Source organism: Nipponia nippon, unplaced genomic scaffold (genome assembly GCF_047370975.1).
Source record: "Nipponia nippon isolate SJK-2023a ecotype South Korea unplaced genomic scaffold, ASM4737097v1 scaffold_8, whole genome shotgun sequence".
NCBI classification, from domain to species: Eukaryota; Metazoa; Chordata; class Aves; order Pelecaniformes; family Threskiornithidae; genus Nipponia; species Nipponia nippon.
The window spans coordinates 8264812-8292459 of record NW_028262402.1 but is presented as its reverse complement, the minus strand read 5'-3'; the positions used below and the strand labels follow the sequence as shown (position 1 = coordinate 8292459).

The following is a 27648-nucleotide window of genomic DNA, read 5'->3' as shown; positions in this document are numbered from 1 at the left end:
TTTTCAAGCTCTGAAGTGGAGTGGCAGCGATATGTCTGCAGTACCGTCATGCTTTCCTCATAGCATACACACATTGTTAGATAGTGGATGATGTGCTGATAGGGAGTAGCAGAAAGCAGTTATTCTTATGCTCCAGAGTCTCACTGTGAGCCAAGTGGTTTGAATTGTCAGCCTGCAGACTGATACTGTGGATGAATAAGGTTTAAGTGGAAGAATTGGATTGCTTGATAAGTTTCTTCCCATTAAATTGTTGCTCCTCGTGTGCGTTTCAGAAGAGACTTCTGCATTGGACTGTAACAATTTCAAGAAGGAAAGAATTTAATTCTATTTGTGTATTAAGATAAGGCACTTAGTTTTGTCACTTTGCATTATACTTACAGGGGCAAAATTTTTGAAGCCGCAAAATTACATTTTGAAAAATTGTGTAGAGAGAAAGGAATTAACGCCTTTAATGTGTATATCTTACTTCTAATTCAAATCTTTTGAGGGAGACTGTGTTTCCAAGTGTTATATTTACTTCTGCTTATTTCTACTTTGGGTATTCCTAAGGGCCTCAAATGATGTTTCGCTGGGCGTGGAAACAAATAGAAAGAAACAGTTCCTGCCCCAGAGAGCTAACAGTCAAGAGAAAATGTAAGAGGTGATTAAAGAGACAAATGGAGGAAACAGGTAAAGAAAGTGTCTGCAGGCAGACACAGCTGTGTCAGTAATCATACACAGCTATCGGCCTAACCAGTGCTAGACGGAAATGCTTCTCTTGAGGCTTGTATGTACTATCTTCTAGAATGCATTCTCACATAAGATGTAATAGACAGACCGTGTCTGCATTGTGTTGCATTTATTCCTACTATTTTTATCCTTTGCCGTCTACCTGACACTGTTCAGTTAAGGTATCAGTCATTGCCTTACATTAAATTTTATTTTTTCTAGTCTCAGTCTAACTTGGTCTGTCAGTTATTTTGTTAATAGAGAATCAGCCAAGTTTCCAATTTGTGTGTTTGAATAATAATAGGTAAACACAGACTATAATAAATCATTAGTCCTTATGGACTGTATCGCCCTGCAACAGAGTCTCTATTCCAATCCAGTTACAGGAGTTGAAATTTTATTTTCAAGCAGATATCTGATAAGACAAATTAATTATTGTGACATTTTTCAGTTGGGTAAAAGTTGAGGAATCAGCTGTCTCTGTGAAATTACAAATGAAAACACAACACTCAAGACTTTTTAATGCTTTTTTTTGGCATTGAGAAAGGAGACATAGGTATCTAATATTAAATGGTGTTGCAGAAGGGCAAGCTAGCACTTTGTTTGCCAAATTAAGTTTCAAAGACTATGTAGGTTATGAAGTTTGACTTTCTGCCCGTAAATCTTGAATGACTGACAGACTACTGTAAAATAGCTTTGTTCAAAAGGAATCTTTGGCAGGCAGCATCAAAGGTTTGAAACTCTGGAAGGGATGAAAAGAAAACCCCACTTTTACACTGATTTCCCCTGCAGATCAACGTCTGTGTGAAATTTGCCTGGGAATTATGAGCTATTTATTGTATTATGTGCTGTTTTCTTTCACTGTATCCAAAGGCCCCTGTGGTTCCTTTTATCTTCAAGATTTAGGGATATTTTTGTACATGAAATGTGAATGAGTGAATGCGTCAGTGGAACATGGAAAAAATGCTGGGTTTAGACAGTTCTGTTCTCCCTTATTTTATCGCAAGTTGGAGTATTGGTTTTATGGCACCTAAATTTATGGGTACATATTTTTATGGTAAAGCCCAATGACATGTTCTGCATGCTCCATCAAGCTCTCTCAGTGTTTCTTCACTTGATTCACAACTCTGCAGGGTATGAATCAGTCCTGTAGTATAACCCTTAATCTCTTTTTAACCAGAATAATGTAGTGTGGGGTTTTTTTATTTATGGTGTGTATCATCGTGTCATCATCTAATTATATAAACCAAAGAAGGGGAAAACAAAATATTTCCTGAAAAACTCTTGTCAGCTGTCGATCAGTGCAGGAGATGAAGTTTCTTTATTGCATATAAGCAGCTGAGGCAGAAAATTCTTCGTAACTCACAGATACTTAAGTCTATCCTCAAGCAAGATGTGGCACTGCTGGGGCGTGGGCTAAAGGGAAACTGGCGTGGTAGGGCAGTTTCTGCTTAGAAACATACATATGTCCTCAGGTACAGTGAGAGGCTTGAGGAGAAGGAAAGCTCCCTCTACTTTCCATTGACTCTTTTTAGCTTTCTGTATGCAGTGGTTAAAACTGAATCGATGGAAGGCACTTAAGCCCTTGTTTGTCTTCCACAGGGTGAAGTGAAGAAGTGAAGCCTCCCAGCTGAACTACTATGAGGTCAGAAGCCTTGCTGCTATATTTCACACTGCTACACTTTGCTGGGGCTGGTTTCCCAGAAGATTCTGAGCCGATCAGTATTTCGCATGGCAACTGTAAGTATAAGAGGCTAGAGGAATTCATTTGCTTAATACTGATCAAGGTACTTCAAATCAACAGTATTTTGTTACAGTTGCAATGAATAAAGTTGTTTTTCTTTATGTCTCCCAGATCAGCCAATTTACGTTCTCAGATACTAATATAAGAACACGACTTTTTCATGTTGACTTACAACTACTGGGTGGTAAACTGCTTGATCTTCCAAAACCATAGCCTTTCTTCTTCTCACAGACACTTCAGTAGCATAATCAAACCAAATATCTTGCTCTATCCAGCAGCAAAGGAAGCCTTCTCCCCTCCACCGCCCCATAATCAAAGTGGCCTTCACCTGACTTGTGAAAATGTAGTTCTGAATAACCAGTGAAGCACCTCAGAGTATCAAGCATAGCACACTAAAGTAAATGAGCTCTGAAAACATAATTTGTTGATCTAATACAAGTAATTGAACTTACTTCTTTAAGCTCTGATGGATTCTGCTTTAGCATTAGGCATTTTTTGCTAAGCTGGAAATGTATCTAAAAACCAAATCAAGACAAAGAATCTTTTGTAACAGAATCTCTCTTCTTTCTTACCAGCAGTAATTGGCAAACTCTCCAAAATCTAGGGTAACACAGACAGCTGCAACTCAGTATTGAGATTTGCTGGCTAAACAGGTGAAGAGCTTTCTGTGCATTTCTCTGTGCAAGTCAGGCTTAGCATAACTGATTCTTTCACATTTATCTCAACTCAATTACGATTACTGCAGAGAAAAGTCTTCTGCAGTCCCAAAGGTTCAGATGTTTAAAAGGAAGTCTTTAGCGCCTGGGTCTGTAAAAGTATGCTAAAGGAGTGGCGAGTCAGCAATGGGTAGACTTATGTTTAAGCCTACTTTGGGTCAGGAATTTGAATTCAAGTGAATCTCTTGATTGTCCTTTCTTACTGTGCTTTGGGGTGGCCTTGGCACCCATAAACTTGTCTGTCTTGGGTATGACTAAGCTGAAACACAGACTCCAGGGGCAGACTTGATGTGCTTCAAGTGCTAATAGGCATCTGGGATACAAGAACAGGGCAGAACTGCTCTGAAGCAAACCCTGCTGAAACATGTCTAATGTGAACAGCACCAACATTTTCACCTTCCAGAAGGGTGATGCTAATCGTCCTTGCTAATGCAGAAATAACCAGTCTTGATCTTTTTGGAGAAACAGAACATGGGGTAATTTCTTCCTCTGCAGCACGGCATGCTGAAATGCACATAAGCGTACAAGCCCCCAGCTCATGCTAGATCCATGGGTTACAGAAGAAACGGTACAGGACAGAGAACAGCTTGACAGTTAAATTTGGCATTTTGCATGTAGGACTCGGTCAGAAGGATTAAGCTTCTGAACATAAATCCTGGCTGGGTATCTTAATTTGTTTCTCCAAGAGTTCTCAGCATCTGATTTGCAGGGAAGTGTCTGTTTATATACAGTTTTATCACCAGGCTTTCTGACGCATGGTACTCTCAAGTGCTTTGCTGAAACCATAGTGTGAATCAATACTTTGACCAAGCTTAATAGGGAAAATACTTTTAGAGGACAATAGCTGAAAACAGTACAGCAGTTGCTCAGTTTCTGAAGAAACAGACTCCCTCAAACAGCTCCAGGTTTCTGGAAAAGCATATTGATGGGGAAAAGGCACAGGCATAGCTAGATGCTAGTCAGCTCTGTATAACATGCACCCGCAGCAGTTCTGCATTGATGATGATGCTCATCAGAGGTTTATCCTCCTCCTCCTTCTTCTAAGTGTCATTTTGTTTACTTAACTAGCTCCCTAGTTTGTGCATCTAGATGTCATGATCATGTATACATATGAAGTCTAACAGCACGGTGCCCCTTGGTCAGAAGTGTTCTCTGTTGTTTTAGGTTGTATACACAGATCATCTGGGGAGCAGCAGCACACCCCATGTATGCTGAGGTCTCACCAAAAAAATCGTGGGAATAGAGTGAATAAATTCTCTTGCTGACTGATAGAGTGGGGGAAGCTGACTCGTTGATAGCATAAGCTCAGTATTGGGCTTCCAGTCAGTATTGTTGTCCAGTTGCCAGAAGAACTGGAGTATCAGACTGATTGCCAAAATAATATGCAGTGACTTTCATTTTATAAAGTTCAAGTGGTGGCTTCCCACCGTTTCTCAGAAATCCCCGCAGCTGTTCTACGATGACAGTCCAATCCTGTAGGAAACCCAGGGAGCTGGCAGTTTGAACCAAGGAGAGCCAAGTCTTTTGCTTTAACCAATACCAGTCCAGTCATTGTGGTGATTGATGGGCCACTGTGAAACAGCTTTGTCCTGCTAGACACCCTCTGGCAGCCAGGAGCACGCATTTAAGCTCTGCAAGCAGTGAAAGAAAAACTGTGAGAAAGTGCTGTGTACCTATGTGCCAAGAGCTCCAGAACAGCTTGACGGTCTGTAAAAACTCAGAATTTTTGTCTTTCACAAAGGTGATGACTTTTTCCTTCGCCGCTGCGAAGATTATAACCTTGAAGAACTCTCCAGCCGTCTGTGCTCGTGCCTTCCAACCCCAAGCTGTAGTGCCAGGACAAAACAGAAACCACAGGTTTTGGCCATAGCTGGGCCCCATAGTGCTCCATGTTAGCATGATTTCAGTTTGTGATTCTCTTTTGACCCTGTTTTTTTGTCCCTTCCTGCAGATACAAGACAGTATCCAGTGTTTGTGGGTCACAAACCAGGGCGGAACACCACACAGAGGCACCGGCTGGACATCCAGCTGGTCATGGTCATGAACAGGACCCTCTACGTTGCTGCTAGGTCAGTAGTCCCCTGCTTGGCCGCTCCTCACTTGCTGCTTTCAGGAAGAAGGAAAAGATGATGGATACTCTGAGTTCTCTGCTGGTTATTTTTAGGATTTTCTGACACTCAAGAGAGAGCTTTTCAGCCTGTTAGTAAGGCATATTGGAAACCCTGTTAGTCGATCAACTAAGGTTCAGTTTTGCGAGGTGCTGAGATAGTCCTTTCAGGACTACAGACCTCTGCCTTCCTTTGAGTCCAACAAGAGGGAAGTTGCCAGAGAAATTTTCAGCCCCATGGAGGGGAGAGTCCATCCTCATCCTGTAATTTTGTTTGTGCACACCATTAATGACATATTTTAGAGAATGATTCTGCTGTTGCACAAATGCATGTTTGGATAAGAGTTATTAAACTGTAACATGGCTGTTTTAGGCATAGTTTTAATATCTTAAGACAAAAAAGAGGCAAACATGTTTTGCTGCTGTTCTTTTGATGTACTCATGTATAGCTTGGAGAGCTATACTGTGCAGCACATGCCTTTTTATAAAAATTGCATATAGAGCCACCCATTCAGTTCACGTAGCTCAGCATGGCACCATCAGCTTCAGTGGAGCTACACAGATTTATACAGCTGCCAATGTGACACAGATCAGACGTTAACAATTCCTCTCCCTGCCTGTTGTTAGTGAAGGAGATTGACGATCTTAGAGTGGGGATTACCTGATGGGCGTAGGATAAATGCAAGAAGGGTACAGATTAGCAAGGGTGGGTAGTCCAGCTTAGGAGCTCTTGGACCCAGATACTGTTTGGGACCTCCCTGCAAGCTGCCCCTCTGGTAGCCGTTTGCTTCCTGCTGGTTTCCTGGTCCTTCTCCATTGGAGAAATACACACCCTTCTGCGTGTGCCACAGAGAGCCAGGCTGTTGCTGCAGATGGGAGAAGTGGTGGGTGGGATGGCTGGGAGGCGAAAGGGAACAGCTGCTGAATAGGCAGCCTTTCGCCACCAGCCCTGTTGTCAAAGCCCTTGGCAGCCTCCGGTAGCTGCCTGGCTTCCTTCTCAAACAACTCAAACCACTCCCCATCTTCTGGGTGATCGGATGTGTCCTGCGGTGGAGATCTGCGTGTTGGTCTCCACTCAGCACCAAGTAATTAGTTGTGTTACACCAGCAGAGTTAGTGAGTGCTGTTTTTACATAGTTGTATCCCTGGCTGCAGGAAGACCACGCTTCTACCTGTTGACCTACCCAGGCATTGCAGCCTTACCAGCTAAGCGCATCTTCTTTGGGTTTTGCACGTATGCCAGTTTGTACGGAGTCTGGGTGGCAGAGCTCTGGGTTCTCACTTGTGCCAAGCCCTTGCATCCAGTCCAGGCAAAGAGCACACGTCTTTCCATGGGGAGCTGCGGTGGCATTGGTTGTAGGGCATAAAGAGTGAGCAGCCCTACAGCAAGGCCTCCCTGTGCTTTGCCTGAGCTCCAGGCTTAGTATTTTTGCTGCATTTAGTGGGATAACGAGCGGGGCGGGGGAGTGGGCTGAAGGGGTTTGAAAGGTGGTGGCAGGATTTCCTCCTTTTCATGGCTGAGTTCCCTTTGCTTTCCTTATTTGTTTTTCTTTAAATTAGGAAATCATTTGCAGTGAGAAGGTGGTAAATCCGCTTTGTGGATTTTGCTCTGCTGTATTCATAGTTTGTTCCCAGACTGAGATTGACGTGATTAGACTGTCGCAGCGCACAAGCAACCGGTGTTACAGCAGGAAAACCTGGGAAAACATTTTGGGATATGAAACCACTGTGTGCACAAATTATATAAAGAATGCTAATATTTGGGAGATAGTATGTGTACTGGTATGTGAATATGCATTCTTACATAGTATGTGGTTATATATTTGTATAAAACAGCTTACTACGATGAGAGTGCTTATATACTCCTAGGGTCTGGTGACCTACAAAAAAGAATAAAGACCTGGTCTGTTTTGTACTTACACAAGCCCAAAAAATCTTCTTACGCTTTTTTCCTATGGTAACTCAAAAATGCTTTGACGTATTGTTTTCCCCCTCCACATGTTACTGAATAAGATCCCTGCTGGGCTGAGAAGCTATGCGATACAAGTTAAAATTCAAAGGTCATTTTTATCTTCAAGTAATAAACTTCAGAAAATGAGTCATCGTTTGATAACTAGTGTGAATGAAAGTTTATAACTGCGGTACCGCATGTCCTTTAGAGGTAGTAGGAAATCTAGAGACTGAAGCAAATGTATACACAATCAAAGATGTTTCTCAAAGAGTTTTGTAACAAGATTCATTGAAAACTGTAGCTAACATAAATCGCTTAGCTATCATATCAGATGTTGCTTTCATGCTGGTTTTTTTAGACATTGAAATATAGCAATGCTAAGTTTACATTTGTACCCAATTATCTGAAAATCAATCGAAACAAATGATTAAACATTGAGAGTTTTTATTTTGGGGTTGTTGGGTTTGGGTTGGGTTTTATTGTTTGTTTGCTTGTTTTAGAAAATCCAGCATTTACTTTGCAGACAGTTTCCTTGTGCAGGAGACGACCAACTCTGAGAACCGCTAACACTTTATTACTGAGCGACTGGCCTAGAACAAAATTTCTGTCTGTCAGTTGCTTATTTTGTCATATGGGATACGTGACTCCTGTATTAGCTATTACCGAATAAAATTTTGTGTCATCCGGAAAGGCTTTATTTTATATTATCAGGCAGAGATATCCAGCCAGTACAAATGACAGTAACTCAGCCGCAGCCCATGAAGCCATGCTGTCTGAATATCGGGCTTGCAGTCTGCAAAGGACCAGCTCTGTTTTCTTTTTTCTCGTGGGAAGGGTGCTCCCTTGCTGTCTCTCTCACACTCACCCACACCCGCGCACACACACCCTTTTCTAAGTTTGCCATGTCTCCTCCTCCCATTGTCTTGTGTGGTGGCAGCTTTTTTTCACATTATCTGTCAGCCCTCATGGGTACGTACAAAACCGTTTATTGAGCCCACGAAGCATCGGGATGGCTCCCTCCTCATTTGCAGTTACACATTTCCAGACGATGCACTGAGTGGCCAAGGGTCATGCACAGCCGGTGGCATTATTTAAATTCCCTTCCTCCACAAGATTATGCCATGGCAACAAAACTCGGTTCTGCTGACTGGAGGTGGGAGAAACGGAAGCTCTAGGATTAAGTCAATTTGTGTTAGAATAACTTGATTAGCAGCGAGCTGTACACATACCACAGCTAGTAGATAGTAGGAGTTGGGCAGCAGTGGGAAAAGGAGGGCAAGGACAATCCCGCATTGTCTGTGGTTAGGGAGCCCTCCCCTGAATTTGACAGCTCTTTCACTCTCTGCTGACATTGCAGCAACTATGTTTCAAGTAAGGCATGAGAAAATGATATGTAATTTGCCTGATACTAAACCTCTTTCAGATGATCCTGTAACTTAGCATCTGAGTTTTCTTTGAACTGTTTCTTGAACCAGAAAGTAAGTCCCCTGAAAGCTGCTTTATTGAGAGTGGAACTAAATAACTCAAGCCTCATTCTGAATACCACCACTGCATTTTCTAATTGTCTTGTTTAAAAGGGAAAAATCATAACCACTGGAAAGAAAGACTGATGATTAAAATCAAGAGCTGTGCTGGAAGAAGGTTTTTAGAGCTTCAGCCACACCTAATTTGCAATTCAAGAGATTTTGTTCCCACTTTTATATAGTAGGAGTGACAGCAACAAAGAGTGATGTACATAAAAAGGGAACCGTGAAGTAATCTATGAAGCTGATATCACGCTAATAGGTAATTTTAGTCCAGCCCCAACCCTGACCACTGCTCTGCCAATAAAGTCAGGCAAATAATAAACTGAAGCATTAAACCAATCTTGGAAGTAAATGACAGCTCTCGGTTGACAGAGTCTGGAAGAGCAGAAAACCCACAACTCCTCAGTTTGGCATCTTACAAAGCAAACAGCCTCAAGCGCCGCAGCAGACAGTAGATTTTCAAAAGCCAGTTCCCCACAACAATGCTGCCTCTTTTTTCCACATGAGAGAAGCGTTGCTTATTCCTTTTATAGCAGTGTTTTGTGTTTTCTTTATTTAAGAGAATAGCACTGTTTCCCCAAAATGCAATAAAATGAAGCTAACCTTGAAAGCAGGGATTTCTAAAATGGAAACAGTCTGTATCCTACTTTCAGCAGACCCCTCCAATGCTGTGGATCATGCACCAGCTGCACAGCTTCCTGCATTTTGAAAAAAGCCAACGTTATTTCAAGGAAAAATGAGATGGTCAGTCCCAATTTGATGTGGCGGTTACTACAGCGTTGTGGGTTTTTTCAGATTTTTAGGTTCCATGCAGAGATGTCCTTGTTCTCAGCTTTCACAGAGGAGAATGTTCAAAAATACCTCTTACCCGAGTAGCTGAGTGTATTTCCTCTTTCCAAGGAGAGATTGTCAGCTAGTTGTAGAGAGGGACAGGTTCTCAGGAAAACAGGAAAGTAAATGCAAGCAAGAAATCTGAACTTTTTTCAGAGGAGTATTTTACAGTTTAGTTTGGCCACCAGTGTGTGAAGAGAAGAATGATTTCTGGGAATATTTTTGTGGCTGTCAGCCTTTTGCCTACCATATTGTCAATCAAATTATCACATCCGAGGTTAGATGCATAATTTAAAAAAAAAAAAAAAAAAAAAAAAAGCATTAACCTCTTTTTAACCCTGCATGGCTAAATATGGCACAGTGACTGCTAGCCCAGGAATCTGGCAAAGGCTGCCTAAGAACTATTGTAACTGATTTCAGGATACACAAAAACTTCTGCATGCTAGATCGTGGCGTCTGCTGTAGGACCTATAGAGCAGAAATGATATAAGGCTCATCTCCTTTCCAAAATCTTGTTTGTTCAAATAATTGCTTTTGGGAAGGAATCTTGCGTTGAAGTTTTGTAGCATTTTTCTTTTTTTTCTTAATGGGAAGGAAGATAATTTATATATGAAAGTGCTTTTCTGGGAGAAGCAGGCAATGCTGTCAGTAATGTTCCCTGGTAAGACCTGTGATCTTTTTTTGAATGGATTATGGATTATCTTGTGATAGATAGCTCTCTTCATAGAAAATGAACTGTCTGACTACTCCATTTGACTTTGCATTCATTTGCCTTTGTTTACAGGGACCATATTTATACTGTTGATATGGACACATCACATACAGAAGAAATTTATTTTAGCAAAGTAAGTAGCTTTTATCATCATCCAGAAACCAAGGACACTAGAACAAGCTTCAAATAAATAGGAAGATGACATTGTTTCAAACAACTTGCCAGCTCTGCTGTAAAAACTGTAATAAGCAAGTAAGATGGCATTGCTAATCATATTTGGGGAAAGCTAGAATAGCAATCATGTCCTCTGTGAATTTCTGATAAGTGATTTAGCTGGGCTGATAAGCAATCCATACTGAAATACAGTGAGGTCCCTGATGGAACATCTGTCAAACGTCTATTCATTTATATTCAGCAGTTTTCTGTAACAGCTATACTATCCCAATTAAGTATACTGAGACTTTCATCATAAAAAGCAAGTGATATTTACATATTTTCATGCACACAAATTTTATTCACTCATGCAAATACTCACTAAATAAAATCTTATTATAATATCACTTTGTAGATGTACTCACATTATCTCCACGGGAAGTTACATTCAAACTAAAAGAGCTTTGTCTGCATTACCATGTTGTATATTAACATAAACATACCAGAAATAATCTCCCTTCAGCTCCTTTGCATTGCATACACATTGTGTAACATGTGCCAAACACAGCCTTGGTCCAGCAGAAGATCATACAAATTTGGGCATTGGATGAATTCCACTGTAGGAATAGAGAATGTTTCGTCATAACTATGAATGATGCTGAAGATGAGCTTATGACCAATTACTTGTGAAAAAGTGAGGGCACAGGCTTGTAATGGAAATAAACATTCATGATTACTCTTTGAGCTTGGGGCCCTTCATGAATGCACGAGTGCCTCAGTTTACTGATGGGAAACACTGTCAGGACTGTTGTCGCTATAGTGTCTAAGGTGATACTATCTTAGGCCATATGTTTTTAAATAAAGTTTTATTTTAATTAATTGGCCTACCACATTTGACCACTCCTGAAACTCACCGCAAAAAAGTCCAGGCTGGGATTTACCTGTATATGTTCTGGAGGAAGAGTATTAGCAGATAAAGTCAGCAGCATCTTGATAAGTGGAGGACTCTCTGAGCCTGTTAGCTGACTTGAAGTGATAAGAATTACCTGAATTTGATTTCTTTGCTAATCTAAAATGTCGTCTTCCAGAATACGTATTTCATTTAGAATCCAGTTAGGGTTTATAGCCCGTAAATGTTTATTCTGGTTTGCAGAACAATATCAAATTAAAAGAAGAGAGCATCTAGTACTTTTAAGAAAAGCGCACATATTTTTGAAAGTTGGCCTATTGCTGAATTCCATTGGTTTAGGCTTTAAAAAAATGGAATAGGTTTCTAGTCTAATGAATAGATGGCAATACAAAATTAAGTGAATGCTCCACATCACTGATCTTTTCATTGTTGTGGTGAATTAATCATGGAGAAAGGGTGCAGAAAGCTTTCAATAAATATATGTTCAACAGCTAGTCTCCCCTAAGGGACTTCTGAAATCAAATGCAACAACCTCTGGGCTCTAATTGATTTCTTTCTTGATCCTTGCAGAAATTGACATGGAAATCTAGACAAGCTGATGTAGACACATGCAGAATGAAGGGAAAACATAAGGTACGCAATTTTCTTTTCTTCTGCATCTGCCACTTTAGTTTAGTTGCTTCACTATTATCTCGGGCTGCTGTCTGTGATGTGGAATGGATCATGCCATTCACTTCTTGCCAGTAATTTCTTTTTCCATCAACTTACTGAAGGCTTTAATTTGCAAAAATGGTTTACTTTTAATGTGATAAAACATTATGACAGGAGCCACAGCAATATCCTGAAATACTTAAAGCACTGGGGACTTTGGACATAATGCTTAGTGTACTGATTTTGCTTTCCGTTGCCTCAAAAGCTAAATGCTGACGTCTACCCTCCTGCAGGAATTTACTGAGTAGTTTGTGTAACGCATCAGAAAGCATGAATGTGTACAGTTGTAGAAGGACTGTTTCTCACATCAATGTTACCCTACTGTGCTACCCTATGACTAGCACAAGTGGTATCAGAATTAGATGCAGACTCTGATTCTTTACACCTGCTTCCCCATCTAGTTACAGATGCTTTATGCCAATACATTGCATTGGTGATGCTACTGTCTTACAGCAATATAGATGAGAAGATCAGATTTTTTACTCTTGATGAAAGCAACAGCATTCAAACAAAATTCACCTATGTGAACAATAGCAAAATCTGAGCTATAATATGAATATCATATCTTCAGTTCTTTGTAACCATTTTTAAACCACTAGAATATAAATCAATTGCATCTTGCTCATTGTCAGTTAAACATAGTTGAAATAAAGCCCAGAATATCACAGTGGCTACCAGCCAATTTCATTTTAGACCTGACAATGAAATATCATGGCATAAAAATAAAACCAGACACCCAAAATGCAGTAGTTGAAATACTTTTTATTATTCTTCTTCAGGATGAATGTCATAATTTTATTAAGGTTCTCCTAAAAAGAAATGAGGATACATTGTTTATCTGTGGAACAAATGCATTCAACCCTTCTTGCAGGAACTACAAGGTATGTGATGTGTTTCTGGGATTTCATTTATGCCTTGTCTTTCTGTTGGATTTATTGTGACTATGCTCGCAACAGCATGAGGTTGTCATTCAACAGTGCATCATTTAACTCTGTAACATTTATCCTGACTTGCTTCAATGCTACAGAGTTCAATGTTGATTGGATTTCTGAGGATTGCTCAGGTTGATTACCTACTTCTTTGCAACTCCTGACATCAGAGTTGGTTGCCACTTTGCATTGCCTGCCATAGGTGCAGAGTCCTTCAGATCCCTGCTTGGGGATGTGGTCACTCCTCAGAAAGTTCCTCATCTTGTCACTGACACCCACATCAAGTCACAGACTGATGCTGAGGGTTACTTCTGGGGCAGCATCTTTTAAATGTCTCTGTTGTACTGTTCTCAATCCCAAAGCTGGTTCTCAAGACACTTGGGGGCTTACCACAGAAAAAGCTGGGAGGATCAGTGTTGGGGACCCAGCAGATATGGAAGCTGGGGAGATCCTATCGCATGGTGTGCTGTAAAAGTGATTGACAGCCCATCTCCACAGGGAAAGGTGATCACAGGGAGGGTGATCTATTCCTCACTAGCTGGAGATCTGCAAAGCCAAAACATTGTCTAGAGCAGTGTAGAAAACTGTGCTGGTCCAGGGGTACTCAACATAGTTCTTTGACCCCAATTTCTTCCTTTGACATAGTGTGTCCCCATCATCTGCATTTTAACAGGGCCCATTTATTCAAATATTTCCCGTTTTCTCAGGCTTGCACCAGTATAATCTGATATATCCCCCAACAGTGGATGTCTCTGGAGTAACTTTGAAATTAATTCACTTAGGCCCTTGATAGCCAGATTCTCCTTTTCCAGGCACTGCTATGTCCCACAGGTCAATTCTCATCCTACTTCAGGAAAAAGAAAATTCAGCTTTGCTAATGCTGCTTCTGACAAAGTCATGGCACAATTCTCATTCATTTCATTGGGTTCTGAGTTATTGTAAAAAACAGAGTAAAGACATTAACATCCAGGAAAGCAACTTCCTTAGGGGTATTCACTGTGACTGCTCCTCTTCTTTGTTTTTTCTGCAATGCTGCTTTACCTTGTATAACGACCATGAAGGCTATAGGCTAGGAAACACAGGAGAGACGCTCAGCGTAGTCTTTTCTTTCAGTCTGTGGAAGAAGAATCAAATTTGAATAAAAATACAAGCCTGCATCATGGTAATTGTGGTACAGGTAGCTGCTCTGTTAACAGCCATTTCTTCTTTTCTTCCTTTCCTTGCATCCCGCTCCTAGCATGCAATGAAGCTTCTTGGTCTCAGTGCTGTACTTAGTCTTCCAGCACAGTTTGTCACTTTTTACCTCTCAATGTCATTAATGCAGCTAACAAATCTCAACCAGTCCCCTTGCTAGAAAGCTGTCTGTTAATACAAATATAGATTTCCTTGGCATCCTGATGTGAGGGATATAATGGCCCTCCTTACCCTTACTGCAGGTGTTTCATTCCCTGTGATGCATGGCCTCTGCAGACTGCCTTACCTGTTGCTGAACTGCGGGGGCTGGATAACAATACCTCTGGGAATCAGCAGAAGGTCTCTCCAACACCTGCCCTGGCTTTTCCTCCATGTATTTCTGCATTATATAGAGAGAGCACTAAAGATGTGCCAAACACAAAACAGGGCTGTCCCTCCACACTGCCAGTGGAAGTGGGGATGAGCCTGGGGTGTGGGGCTTGGTGCAAGGAAAGTTGCTCAGGACTGTAACTCGTTTCCTCTCACTATCACGTGAAAGCCCTTGAGTAAACACAACTGATTCCCTTCAAAGTGGATTTTGACAGGAGTGATACATGACAGAAAACAAATGATGACAAATCATCCACTGGACGTCTTGGGTGCTATAATATATGAGCTAAAAGTTGATTGGAGTAGTTGATGGTACTGGGTGGGTTATTTTTCATGCTCTGTGAATCTGCACCGCATATGATTTATACAGTATGAGCTGCTCAAGTTACTTGAATATGCTTGAAAGATTCTTAGTCCCAAAATATGGAAGTATAAGAATCTTAAAGAGGTAAGAGCTGTACCTTTCCCCCATAGCTCACTAAACCCTCTTGAACTTACCGTAAAGTTGATCTGTAATATTTGTATCATTATCAGTGCCTGGGGTGAATCTGTTTCCCAGGAGTTACACTTAATCCTCAGATTTTGCAGTTCCTGCACAGATTAATTCTTGCCTGATGGTAAGAGGATTTCTGCATGACACAGACTCAACTGATACAGTAAGACTTGGAGAGCATCCTTCTGAGTATGCAAATCAAGGAAGAGAGCACCACTGTTGAGACTAGAGCAGAAGGATCTCCGGACTTTGGGGAGAAAAATGCACACACAGATAATTGTCCTAGTGTTGTTTCTTCTGACTGCTGTGGCTTGTGGTCTTTTCTGTGTATAAGAGCGCTTCTGTTGGATCACTGTTGAGGATAAATTTTGAATCCTTGCCAGAACCACAGACCACATAGCCTGCTACAGTTCAACAGGAAGCTTGTGTACAGATAAAATATAGACTGAAGACTTTTGTAAAATGTGTCGGGGTAAGAGTGATTAACTCCAAAAGAATGCCTGATTTATTGGATGCACTTTCTTCAGACTGATTTTATTTAACACCGTGGTTTTTGTCAGGTTCTTAATTTATAGTCATGAGCACAGTTAGAGAAAGGACCTTCTTCCCTGCCCAGAAAAGAAGAAACAATGTGATAAGACTCATCCTGGGTAAGAAGTTTTGTTTCTCTGTCATCTGAGGAGCTACCTTTCATTTTTCAGACGGATACCCTGGAGTTCCTGGGAGATGAATTCAGTGGAATGGCCAGGTGTCCCTATGATGCAAAGCATGCCAACGTTGCATTGTTCGCAGGTAAAGTGACAGAGATAAACTTTTTGCTTTCTGTCCTGCAATGCAGGCTCGCCATAGCACTGTGTCTCTTGAGTCCAGAATGCCAAAATCTGAAGGGTGGCAAAGGGAGTGAATAATGACTAAAAATAAGGGGCATAAGGAAATCACTAGCATGGAAGCCTTTCCTTCTCTGGGATTAACTTCACTACCATAAGCATTGCCTGAAGCCTCAGTTTCCTGGTTCGATATTTCAGTATTTCCTGAATTCGTGATAATATGATGCCAGACCAGTGTGAGGCACCATTTCTGGCTGCATCCGGCTTCTGCAAAAGTCAAGGAAAGTCAGGGCCTGTGTGAACTTTAATGAGGAGTGGGCAGGATGTGCTCTTTAACAACTCCAAGCTTAAGTTAACCTTCATAATAAAAGGAAGTTAGGGAACATGCTGTGATGTCCCCTTTTCTAGATCTAGAAGGAAAGGGAAGGTGATTTTGTTTAAAGCAGAAAACATCTCAATGTGGTGTTACTAGCTGTTGTAGACAAAGGAGAGAAGTTTGTCTCTTAATAATGGTTTATGCTGTATGCAGCAGAATACAGTTAACTCTGATTTCTACTACAATACTTTAAAAAAGTCAGTGCTTATTAATGGGGTAAGTTTAGGCTGTTGATTGTGAAATGGTATTTTTGTACCTCTCTTCATGAATTCCTGATTAAAATTGTTTCTTTATTGAACTTCTCTTAGTGTGAACCCTACTGATCTTTTCTTAGATTTGGCTGTAAAATAGGTGGTAAAGATAGTATGGAAGTCACCCATGATAATGTCAGTCCTCTTCAGCAGGTGTGATGCTAGAAAGCAGAGCCTGGGTGCTCACGTGGAAATACTTTAGCTATTCCTCTGAAGATTTAAGAGAGTGCAAGTATTCCAGCCACTCTCAACTGAGTCTGTGACCGAAAGGCTGTATTAAGCACTACTGTGTTTGAGGTGGCATCATCTGCCTTGCAAAGGAGAGATTTTATAGCAGGTTGCAATTTTTTTTTTTACTCTCTATAGTGTAAATAGGTGGGTCCTTTTGTTTCAAAAATAATGGTGATGATGATGGTGGTAGTATGTAATTTCTTAATTACAGTCAAAAGAACAGAAAATAGAAATTCTCTGATTGTAGCAGGTAATTCATAAACCATGGAAAGAGACAGACACCTTCAGACAAAGATTTATCTCATATGTCTCAGATTCCCTATCCTTAGGGCAGCCTGAATCACCTTTCAGAAGGGTCTTTCTCACTATACTGGCCAAGAAAGCGTTTATGACCAACTTAACGTAGACATTTACCTTGCATGCAGCTGAAGTTTGGTAAGATGGCTCCCACTCTGTCACTGAAGAAGTCCTCGCATTATTTGAAAATAAAAGGAAAATCTATAGAAATGATCATACTCTTTCATGATGATTCAGAGTAAACTCGATACTGTTCAAATGAATTCTTGTAGAATATACTCTGTAAATCTGCTAGCTTCAGAAAATCACTGTTTGATATGCCATACGTATTGATACCCATGATAACTTTTCAGAGTGCAGTGAAAAGCAGTTTCAGAGCAGTTTAGGGCACTAATCCAGCTCATCTGAGTCTGCTGGGTGCACTTACATGAATATGGCTCTTCTTGCAGCCTGTAGTTATTACAGCTGATATGCGCAAATTGTAATTGATCACATGGTCTTCAGGAACTTGGCAGGAAAGAAAATAAATGTGTGATTGTATTAACATGAGTTCAGACACCCATATCTAAACAATTCAGCTTTTTATTCTATTTTAAAATTGGTTTTAGTATCTGCTGTTTTTGTAATTATTTTTTCTGGTTTTGCTAAGAAAAAAAGCCCATTTTTAAATAGCCAAAAATGATGCGAATTGTGGGGCTCAGAACAAAGAGTACAGTCCGACTAACAAAAAACAGTCTGATTTTTAAATCTTCAGCTGAAATTAAACTTTGTCTGTAAGTGCAATGAGGAGATCTTGACCAGTAGAAGCCTCTCTGCTTTGTCCTGGGTATGTCCTCAGTGCTAGCGCCTCCAGGGCCCAGCACCCAACATAATCTCTGTCAAAGGAGATGTAGGCCATTCTGATTTTTATGTAGACACAACAGAGACACAAGTTGCTGTCCTTGAGCCGTGATGCTTGTGCTCCTATCAGACATCGTGTTTGCATCATTTGTCTCACACATGGAAACAGCCCTGTACAGTTACCATGACCTACAGACAGATTAGACAACAAATATAATTTAAAGATGTTGTTGGAGCTCATGCTTTTTGCGTCCTGATAGTTTTGCATCTATTGATTGTCCTTGGGGTGCCATTTTGTAGACCCTTTCTTTTTGCTTGTCATCCATTTCTTTAAGAGAGAGGAATGCATAATTCATGCAGGAAATGCCTAAAACACATTTCAGAAAAGAAATATAGATAGGCACTCCTCCTTCATCTCTTTGGATCCCTGTTTTGCCTGGGCTCCCTGCACACTATTTAATTTTTTGCTAGTGATCTTTGGCAGAGGAGAAGTGCTCTCAAAGGGAGAAATTTGCATAAGTGTCAATTAGCTGGCAGTCCCTAAGACCTGTCTGGTTTGCCCTCCCTGTTAAAACTAACAGTTCTGTCGTGACTTCCCTATATTTATTTTGCTCACATATGTAGGCAGAATTTATGAGCACTGAACCAGAGTCACATGCAAGGAAACTGGATAGGATAGTTCAGTATGACTTACCTGAACTGGAGAAGAATCACTCCATAAGGTTTCATCTCCCACAGCATCTCTCTGAAATTATCATTTTGAAAACTGGTGACTTGCTTGTTCAGTGCTCAGCCCCATTTACCTGGCTGGACTTTTTCCCTTCAGTGTTCCTAAGGAGATTGTGATGATTTCGTTTGCCCCATCTCATTTGACTGATAAGAGAAAGCAATTATTTTATTTCTAATGCTCCTCCCCTCTTGTTTCTTCTTTCCTTCCTCCCCAGAGGGAAAGCTGTATTCTGCCACAGTGACCGACTTCCTTGCAATAGATGCAGTTATATACCGGAGCCTTGGAGACAGCCCAACTCTGCGGACAGTTAAACATGACTCAAAGTGGTTGAAAGGTAGATAAACAAACAAAATGAAAAAAAGCAGCATCTCTCATGAGAGTCTTAGATTCCTGACAGACCTCTCTGTCATTTCATTTCACCAACGCTTTCTGGCAGAAAGAAGGAACTAAACTACATCTCTTACTTCCACTGATCTGTTTGTCTCTTTCCCTCTTCTCCTGACCCCAAATTACTGGACCTGACAGAAACTGTGAGCATGGTAGATCAGAATATGTATTCCAGCAAGCTTTCCAAGCTGAAATTCATCAGTTTACAGCTGTTGGATGTAAATGTTGGAACTTGCAGGGCTCGGTGTGTTTGGGCTGTGTTTGGAAATATTCCTGCCACAGGACTGTGTTAGGTAACAGTCAAGGCTTCATGAAGTATAGAGGGTTTGTCCTGTAACATTAAGATTCATCAATGAAAATAAAATTATGGGAATATTGCACAAAGCCTTTCTTTTATGGTTCTTAGGGACTGTACAGCTGCCATTGAATTAGGCAATTTCTGTGCTCTAAATGCCCTCATTGTTAAGAACGGTGCTGTTTAGCTTCACGTAGGCATTATAAATAGTTAGCATTTGGAGTGATTTTAACAGGGAGCAAAGCCATAGTTTGAAGTCTTTTTCCACATACAGAAATGTTTTGCCAGGTGTCAACTTTAGCTGTCCCACTTTGCTTGCTGCTACAGACACGTGTGGGCAGAAACAGTTACATGGTTTGTTATTCTCTCCACACAGCCTGCATGCCATAAAGAGCACTGCTTGGACCCCTCAGGCGTACCATTATATATTGCCTCTTTGCTGTTCCTCGTACACCATGTAGGGCAGACATATTAGCGGCAAACACTTAACTACCTTGCAGTGATGTTGCACAGATTTGTCCCCAGCTGTCCTGACCCCAGACAGTGATTCTTCTGCAGTGGTGATGTTGCTAGTTCTGAAAATGGAGCGAGTTTGCCTAATGCGGGCATTTCACCTTTGACTGTTTAGTGTGAATGTATTTGGCTTCTCTTTGCATGATATGTGCTGTACATTGTGCCTAAATAGGAGGTCTTGGGTTTTTTTCTAGAACCGTACTTTGTCCAGGCAGTGGACTATGGCAATTACATTTACTTCTTCTTCCGGGAAATAGCAGTGGAGTACAACAGCATGGGAAAGGTAAGGGCAAAAACATTGCTATGAATGACTTTGTCAGATTCAGGAGGAGGAAAACATATGCTATTCTTGGACCAATGCTGTTAGGAGTGACCTTGAAATGAGAACCATAAATCATGATGACAAGGTCATCATTTTGAGAAGATTCCTATTGCTCAAGCCAGAAAGTTGGTTGGAGTGAAACATTGCACTGTCTTGAAAAGAAACAGGGTGGTTTCTTACAGTGATGGTGTATGCTGGAATCTGTTTCCTCGAATCATAAAAAGCACAAGGCAAATGTAGTTAGTTCAGCATAGTAGGTAATTGTTAAAAATGGATTCCAAAGCAGAGACAGATTTTTCTTTAAGAAATCTGAATTGGAGTGCTGAGTAAACAGGGGCAAGAATTTTGTGCTCTGCCGTTCTGCAAAGAATAATTAAACACTTTCTGCATTTCTGCTAATTTCACAATAGCTTTCTGACTAAGCAGTCAGAAAAGCTGACCAAGGTCACAAAGGTGGAGGGCAGGAATAAAAGCCCAGCAAGATTTGCATAGTTTTTAAGTGCTGAAAACACAGGAGTCAGAGCAGGCAGCGTGGGTTGCAGGGATTGTGAATATAAAATGTGCTTTTGTTTGGGGAAATAGAAAGCTAAGCAGTCTGTATGGAAATGAGTTTTATATGAATTGAGAACAGATCTCCTGAAGGATTTATGGCTGTATAGTAAATGCCACAGCCTTATCTTTTATAGCACACTGTTCCAACACTGAGTTTTTCTCTGTTTCTTATTTGTCACTGATTATGGAAATGTGGGATTAAATTAAGCACCTTGCTGTGTTATTCCAAATGTTTTAAAAGCAGAATTCCAATGAAGTCTTTTAGTTCAAACAAACATTTCATTTTCTCCATTATTTTTGCTCTACTCCTTCCAGGTTGTTTTCCCAAGGGTGGCTCAGGTTTGCAAAAATGACATGGGAGGATCTCAGAGAGTGCTGGAGAAACAGTGGACTTCCTTTCTCAAGGCTCGTTTGAACTGCTCAGTTCCTGGCGATTCACACTTCTACTTTAACATACTGCAGGCAGTTACAGATGTTATCCATTTCAATGGCCGGGATGTTGTTTTAGCAACGTTCTCCACTCCATATAATAGGTAATAGGCGCAATAACCTTTTACCTTCTGTTTCCTTTATGTTTTGCTTTTCACTGCAGTTTCTTTTTACTTTATGAAGGTACAAGAAATGATTGCTTATACAATGTAATTATTATGTACCACGTGCTTACTGATAGTTTGTGTTTCATTTTAAGATACCCTAGTATTGCTTACTGCATTTTATATCTGATAATTTAGAGCAGCTTTCAGCCATTTACTATCTGGACACATTCCTTGGACATACTTTTCTTTACATGGGAATAATTCAGACCGGCCACCAAAAAGTTTTGCAGCATGTAACTTGCAGAATGTTATTCCAAAGAGAAAATACGGGTGTTTTTCTTGTCACAGAGAAAGGACTTGGTCTGTCCTATTTACATCTAAACCCCCAAGAACCACGTTAGTACTCATTCCCTCTATTTCATGCATCCCTGCTGACTCTTGCGTTTTCTCCTGGGAAAGCCAGGATCCTATGCTGTCCTGCCGGCTGGGGAACAGAGTCCCCAGAACACCTGTATTTCATTGTTCATGTGGTTTTCCAAAAGCATCAGTTCGTCTGCAAAGAATTTATTACCATTACACATTATAACATTTTTCTCCAAAAGTTATTCAAGGAGTAACTGTATCTAATTATTGAGGTCTCCCAGAAAACTTAAAAAAATAGTAGCATTCTAATTAAAAAATACATGGCTGTTTCGCAGAGTAATGTTTGGGCTGGAAGGGAAACTTTGTTGCTGAAATTCATCTGGTTTTGCTGTACACTCACCACCTCTTGCCAAAGCCTGACCTCAGTGAGGTCATGCACAGAACTGACTTCAAATGAGAGTAAGCCCAGGCCTGTAATGTATAATCGCTGCTTTTGACATCAAAACGATAGGAACTGGAATGGAATAATTATGCCACCAATAGGGAATACAGGCTTAAATTAAGATGATCTCTTTTTAAACTGGCTTAATAAAAACAAGTGAACAGAGATTCAGCATCAGAGAATAGGTTGTATCTTGAGATTATCTCAAAATTGAGATTGTCCTCCCGCTCTGCTAGTATTTCCTGCGGTGTGTCAGGAATAATACTTTTCCTTAAACCCTGCATTTTAAAACCTAAAAGTACTTGGTGTTAAAATCAAGGTACTGTTTTATAGGCCCCATTTTTTGCCAGACATTCAGGATGACGGGAAGGCACATAGGCTTGGAGACACCTCATTAACAGACCTACCTCTGATGTGGATGCATCTCTCATTCTTCCTCCGCTGAGGAAAAGCTGCAACAAATATCTTTGATCTATGCAACAAAGCTTCCCCCTAGAGTGAGGGGGAAGAGATTCCCCAGTCTAACCTGAGGTCATCCAGGGTAGGAGCTGGTGATGGGTTGTAGTCCAGTGGTTGGGAGGTGGCTTGGCTGTGACCCACAGCACTCCACCTGTACAGCTTTATCACACTGTGGACATGTGAATTGCCATCCTCAAGAGTAAAAGCTGTTGCAGTCTTCTCACTGCAGCGATCTCTCCATCACTGTGGAGTTATGTGTTGAGCACAGTTCTCAGCGCTTTTAGTTCTGTATGATACACCTCAAGATTTTAGGACTGTTTTTTTCTTCAGGGCTTGATTCAGCAAAGTGCAAAATCTTCTAGCTAGAGTGGTTCTTGATGTACATTTTAGGATGAAGTCCTGTGTGTGGCCAAATATACCCTTGACAATCTCTTACATCAACATACATGTGCCTCCATTTAAAACTCTTGCTGTGTAGTATCACATTAATATAGAGCTTTGAAGTTTCCTTCCATATGAAAACAAAATCTGTGAAGATCAAAATAAGACTAACACTGTCTCCCTAGTCTTTGTTTCCTTCAGTAACAAGCATTTTGAAACCTTTTAATATTCAAACAGTTATTTTCCTATCAATTTATATACCTTTATGAGTTTAGTTGTATTCTCTCTAACAGTATTATAGTTCCTACATTTTTTCTTTGGTGTGTAATAACCTACTAGCTAAAAGCAGAATTGAAAGCCTCAGCCAGCTGGGTTCATGCTATTTACCTGATAAAATCAAGCAGTGAAAGTCAGACACGAATACACTAGTTCATGTGTAAAAAAATGAAAGGTGGATAAATGCATAATTCATGCTTCAAAGTGACTGACCATGGGAAACCCCTAAGCCTTTCAGAAAGTATGTAGGAAGGATATAATTACATTTAGAAAACGTTATCGTGCAGTTGCATGCAAATAATAAAAAAGTTGAAATTTATAACTTTATCATCTAAAAATAGAACTGAATTTGCTTCTATAAGCTCTTTACACCTCATTGAGTTAAGGAAATTCCTGAGCATACTTAACTCCTTTCCGTTGGGAAAAATTGGTGGAGATCAGGCTGTGGGAGGATGGAGTAATAATGTGTAAATGCCAGGTCTATGGCACGTTGCAGCATGCTCCCAGTTTGATGAACACCAACTTCTGAACTGTCTGCAGTGTATTTTTGAGGCATGACAGGGACTGTGAGAATTAATACCGAGAGATGTTGTGACTTACAAGAGCTTACATTTCCAAATAATGGGCTCTGAATGAGACTGGCTATTACTCCTCATGCATTGCCAGTGGTACGCAGGGTTTCCCAGATTCTTTCCCTTCTTCAAGATTATTGCAATTACTTCTTTCTATAGAGGCTTTGAAAGAAATTGTACTGGCAGGAGCTGTCTGCTGATTGGTATATTTCAGGCTTTTCCATGGGGCTGGCTTTTCCTGTCAATACTCAGAGGTTACAGAGTTCAGGATTGAGTAGCCTGTGACAGGAAGACTTCTATACAGCATGTTTTTCACTCAAGATTTTATGCATAACTGCAGAATGAGTAACAATTTCTGGGAAATGTCACTTTGCAGCATCCCTGGCTCTGCAGTCTGTGCCTATGACATGCTTGACATTGCCAATGTATTTACTGGGAGATTCAAAGAACAAAAGTCTCCAGATTCCACATGGACACCAGTTCCTGACGAACGAGTGCCCAAGCCCAGGTACGTTTCATGTATAGTGATATTGTTCTGTTCCTGCACACAGCAGAGACGTTTTTGACAATTTAAACAGCCTTGTAAGGTGCAGATACAATTGAAGATACATGTTGTAACAGTAAAATAGAAGTTGAGTTGCATTTGGATCTAAGGTATGCAAGTGAGAATTTTTCCACTTAAACAAGATTTGCGTAACATAAATCAGGCCAGTGTCAGATCTACTTGGTCAGAATAATCTATCACTTAAGAGTGGTGTGAGTTACACACCTGTTGCAAATTGGTTCGGTAGTGGATATATCTCATTACAAAGCCTGCACCAGTTCTGTGGTTTGCTGTTTTGCAGTTAACATGCAATTTATGTGCCACAGAGGATACATCATGGGGAGGAAAAAACAGCATTCCATCAAAATGGAGATGCAGTTTACCTCATTCCTCCTATGAGCTGTTTTCCCTTCTTCCACTTCCCTCCTCTTTGCATGTGGCTCCTCTGTTACACTCTCTTCGTATTTCCTACAAGCACCCATTTCGTACAAGTTGCTGTTGACAGCCACTTGTTAACTCATTCACACCAGTGGCATTTTGCTCTGAGAATATGATATGAACGTAGATAAAGCAAATTCATTTATCTCAGTTAAGCTCTACCACTTTAATGTATGTTTTACATTGCCTGTGATATCTTGCGTAACTTCAAAAGAAAAACACATCTGTAGCTCTGTGGTGGCAACTGAGCTTCTACCTCAATGCAAAGTTGGCCCATCATGTTTTAGAGTTGCTGAGTATAGTATTCGTGCTGTCTTTATTCTGAGGTTGTCACTCAAGAGAAGAGCCTGGAGGTGACTGGAAAATCTGGTGAATTCTGTGTCTTTTTTCAGTCTTAGCCTTAATAGGGCACCTGCTAGCACTGTTGCTGGATTTTCTTCTCCTTTTTGCAGTGTTTCAACAACTCGTTGACATGATGGGCTGCCTTGGTAGTGCAAGGCTGCATGAGGGCTCCAAGTTCATTTGTTTGGAACTTACTCAGATAAAGAGTCCTGGCAGGGAAGGGGGAAAGGAGAAAGAGAAATCTCTTTCAGTAGGACAAAGAAGACAAAATTGTATTGTGAGTTTGTTGGGTGAGCCAATAGCAGGCTAACAGTTATGATGAAGATAATACTGCTCCTTCTAAGCCAGTAGGAGGTAACAAGAACTGAATTGGTGAATGCTGTTTCATGTAACATTTGGCCATCAATCTGCTTAATAGAAATAATCATTACTTCTAACTCATGTTGAAATGCATGACAGGCACAAGATGCCTTTGAAATAAGGTCATTTTTATTTGGATATCTCAATATGGTGCAGAAACATGAGTGCTCCTATTGATCCTAGCATTTCTCAGAAACATACCAGACCCCTTCAGGGGCCTTTTTGGCTGAGGTGCGCAGCAGGGTTTACTTGATTTTATGTTTACTTGATTAAACTGGTTTTGAGATTAAAACAGGATTAATCCAATCATGTGATTAGGATTTAGGTGGAAATAGGCCTCCAGATTAGATATACAGAAACCCTAGGCACCACAGTGCTAGGAAGCTGCTCGCTAGAGTTCCTGGGAATACCACCTTATGAATCAGTGCCCTTGCAAAGACCTAGGAGACCAGCGATGCCCTTGATTTCTCCTTCTCTCCCTCTATTGCTAATTCTGTATGCGGTACAAGACAACCAAAATATTTTGGATACAAAAAGGCAGAGCACACAGTCTGTGCATGTAGTGTTCATTGTGCAGTTATGTGGGACCAGGCTCACTGACACAGCTAGTCCCCTCCAGTCCTGTGCTACCTTCCTACATAACATTTAGTTACCTAAGGTTTGAATATTCATCTAAATCTGAGTGACAGATATGATAAGACCAGCACTATATTTTGTTCAAGTTGGCATTACTCCGTTGATGTCAGTGGCTCTACCCACAATAGAATGGATGAAAATTGGACATTGCAGAGTGTTTATGGGTGGTTGGTCTGTCTTTCATCTTCCCATCTCACAGTGGCTCAAAGGCTTGAAGAATCATAATGCTCTAGGAAATGGGATCAAATGGACCTTTTGTTGGAGAAAATAACCCACAAAATATTAATAACAGGCAAAGCATTTTGCTGCTTCCTGTGTAGAGATGACGAGATGACCTGTCCAGGCAGGAAGGTGAAGTTACCTCTGAGGAGCAGGGTAGATTTTAGGGACAGGGTGAGCAGATTTGCATTTAAGTTGTTGAAGAACGATTAGATAACATTTCAGTGAAAGTCCTCAATGTGCTACCATACTTAAATCGTCTCATCCAAATTGAAAGAAGGGTAAAACCAATGTTTACATGGATGCTCGCTGGGTTGTCTTCTCCAATAATCCACTTTGTACCAGACAGGACTGAAAGCAGTGTTCTTTCACACATGCTAAAAAAATCAACTTCCTTCTGTATGTTAGGGACTGCTTTTATTCCAAGAAAGAGCAGTCAACTAGGCAAGTTGCAGATCACAAAGCACCTGTGCCCAGTGGGCATCATCAAGCCAAATGCACACATGCAGTGATTAGGTTCCATGTGACTGGATGAACTACAAACTGTGTGTGTCATGCTCCTGCTTTTAGGTGACATGTTAAGTGCTTTAGAGGGGAGGACAGAGCAGGATTTTAGGCTTCCCCTGAGGGGCAGAACAAGTCCACCAGACTTCTCAATCCTCCATTTAAACCCTTGTAATGCACATCAGATCTCACTGAGGGCCTCATTACAAAAGGAGATTTGCGCTAGGCATCAAATAAGTATTCTGGCTTTACGCTCTTGTTTTATTTAGGCCTGGTTGCTGTGCTGGCTCTACATCATTAGAAAAATATGTAACCTCTAACGAGTTCCCGGATGATACTCTGAACTTCATCAAAACACATCCACTGATGGACGAGGCTGTACCTTCCATTGTCAATCGACCCTGGTTCCTAAGAACAATGGTCAGGTACGTACCTCCAGGTGGACTCTTGTCCTCATTGTAGCTGTCACGTTGTGCTAATAGTCTTGCTCGGAATACTCTCAAGCTCTGTAAACATCCTTGGTGTGCTGGGCATGAATCCAGCTAGGAATGATGGCAGCGCTGAGCAAATGCTGCAGAACTCCCTGAGCAGCTTTCAAGATAGGAAAAAACCTCAGTCCTTTCCAACTACTCTGTGCTGAACCGGGATCTTGGAGGACATGCTGTGTGGGGAAGGTTGACCCACCTGTTGGCTTATGGGTCAGTGTTTGAGACAGCTCTGTAGAAAACTTTGGGCAAGGACCAGCAGACAGCCCAGGGATATGTATACAGGATACAAACATGCCTGCCAGGATATGTTCAGAGGATATGAAGATGTCTGTTGGGATATATACTGGTATGTTTTAATGTTTACAGAAGTGTACAGGCAGAAGTGATTACATAATCTGTATCCTTTCTATGGCA

General features: G+C 40.9%; 1 protein-coding gene across 4 annotated transcripts in view; it reads left to right on the top strand.

The window, feature by feature from the left end:
* The window catches only part of SEMA6A (semaphorin 6A), a 116559-nt gene that overhangs the window by 48825 nt on the left and 40086 nt on the right, over positions 1-27648 (top strand). For all 4 annotated transcript variants that reach the window (XM_087741527.1, XM_087741526.1, XM_087741524.1 and 1 more), the window contains exons 2-12: positions 2311-2448; positions 5120-5237; positions 10367-10427; positions 11928-11990; positions 12848-12949; positions 15755-15845; positions 18820-18939; positions 19995-20083; positions 20990-21207; positions 24080-24211; positions 27016-27171. In XM_087741527.1, coding sequence (XP_087597653.1) covers positions 2349-2448; positions 5120-5237; positions 10367-10427; positions 11928-11990; positions 12848-12949; positions 15755-15845; positions 18820-18939; positions 19995-20083; positions 20990-21207; positions 24080-24211; positions 27016-27171 — 1250 coding nt within the window. In that variant the 5' untranslated portion in view covers positions 2311-2348. The remainder of the gene's footprint in view (positions 1-2310; positions 2449-5119; positions 5238-10366; positions 10428-11927; positions 11991-12847; positions 12950-15754; positions 15846-18819; positions 18940-19994; positions 20084-20989; positions 21208-24079; positions 24212-27015; positions 27172-27648) is intronic.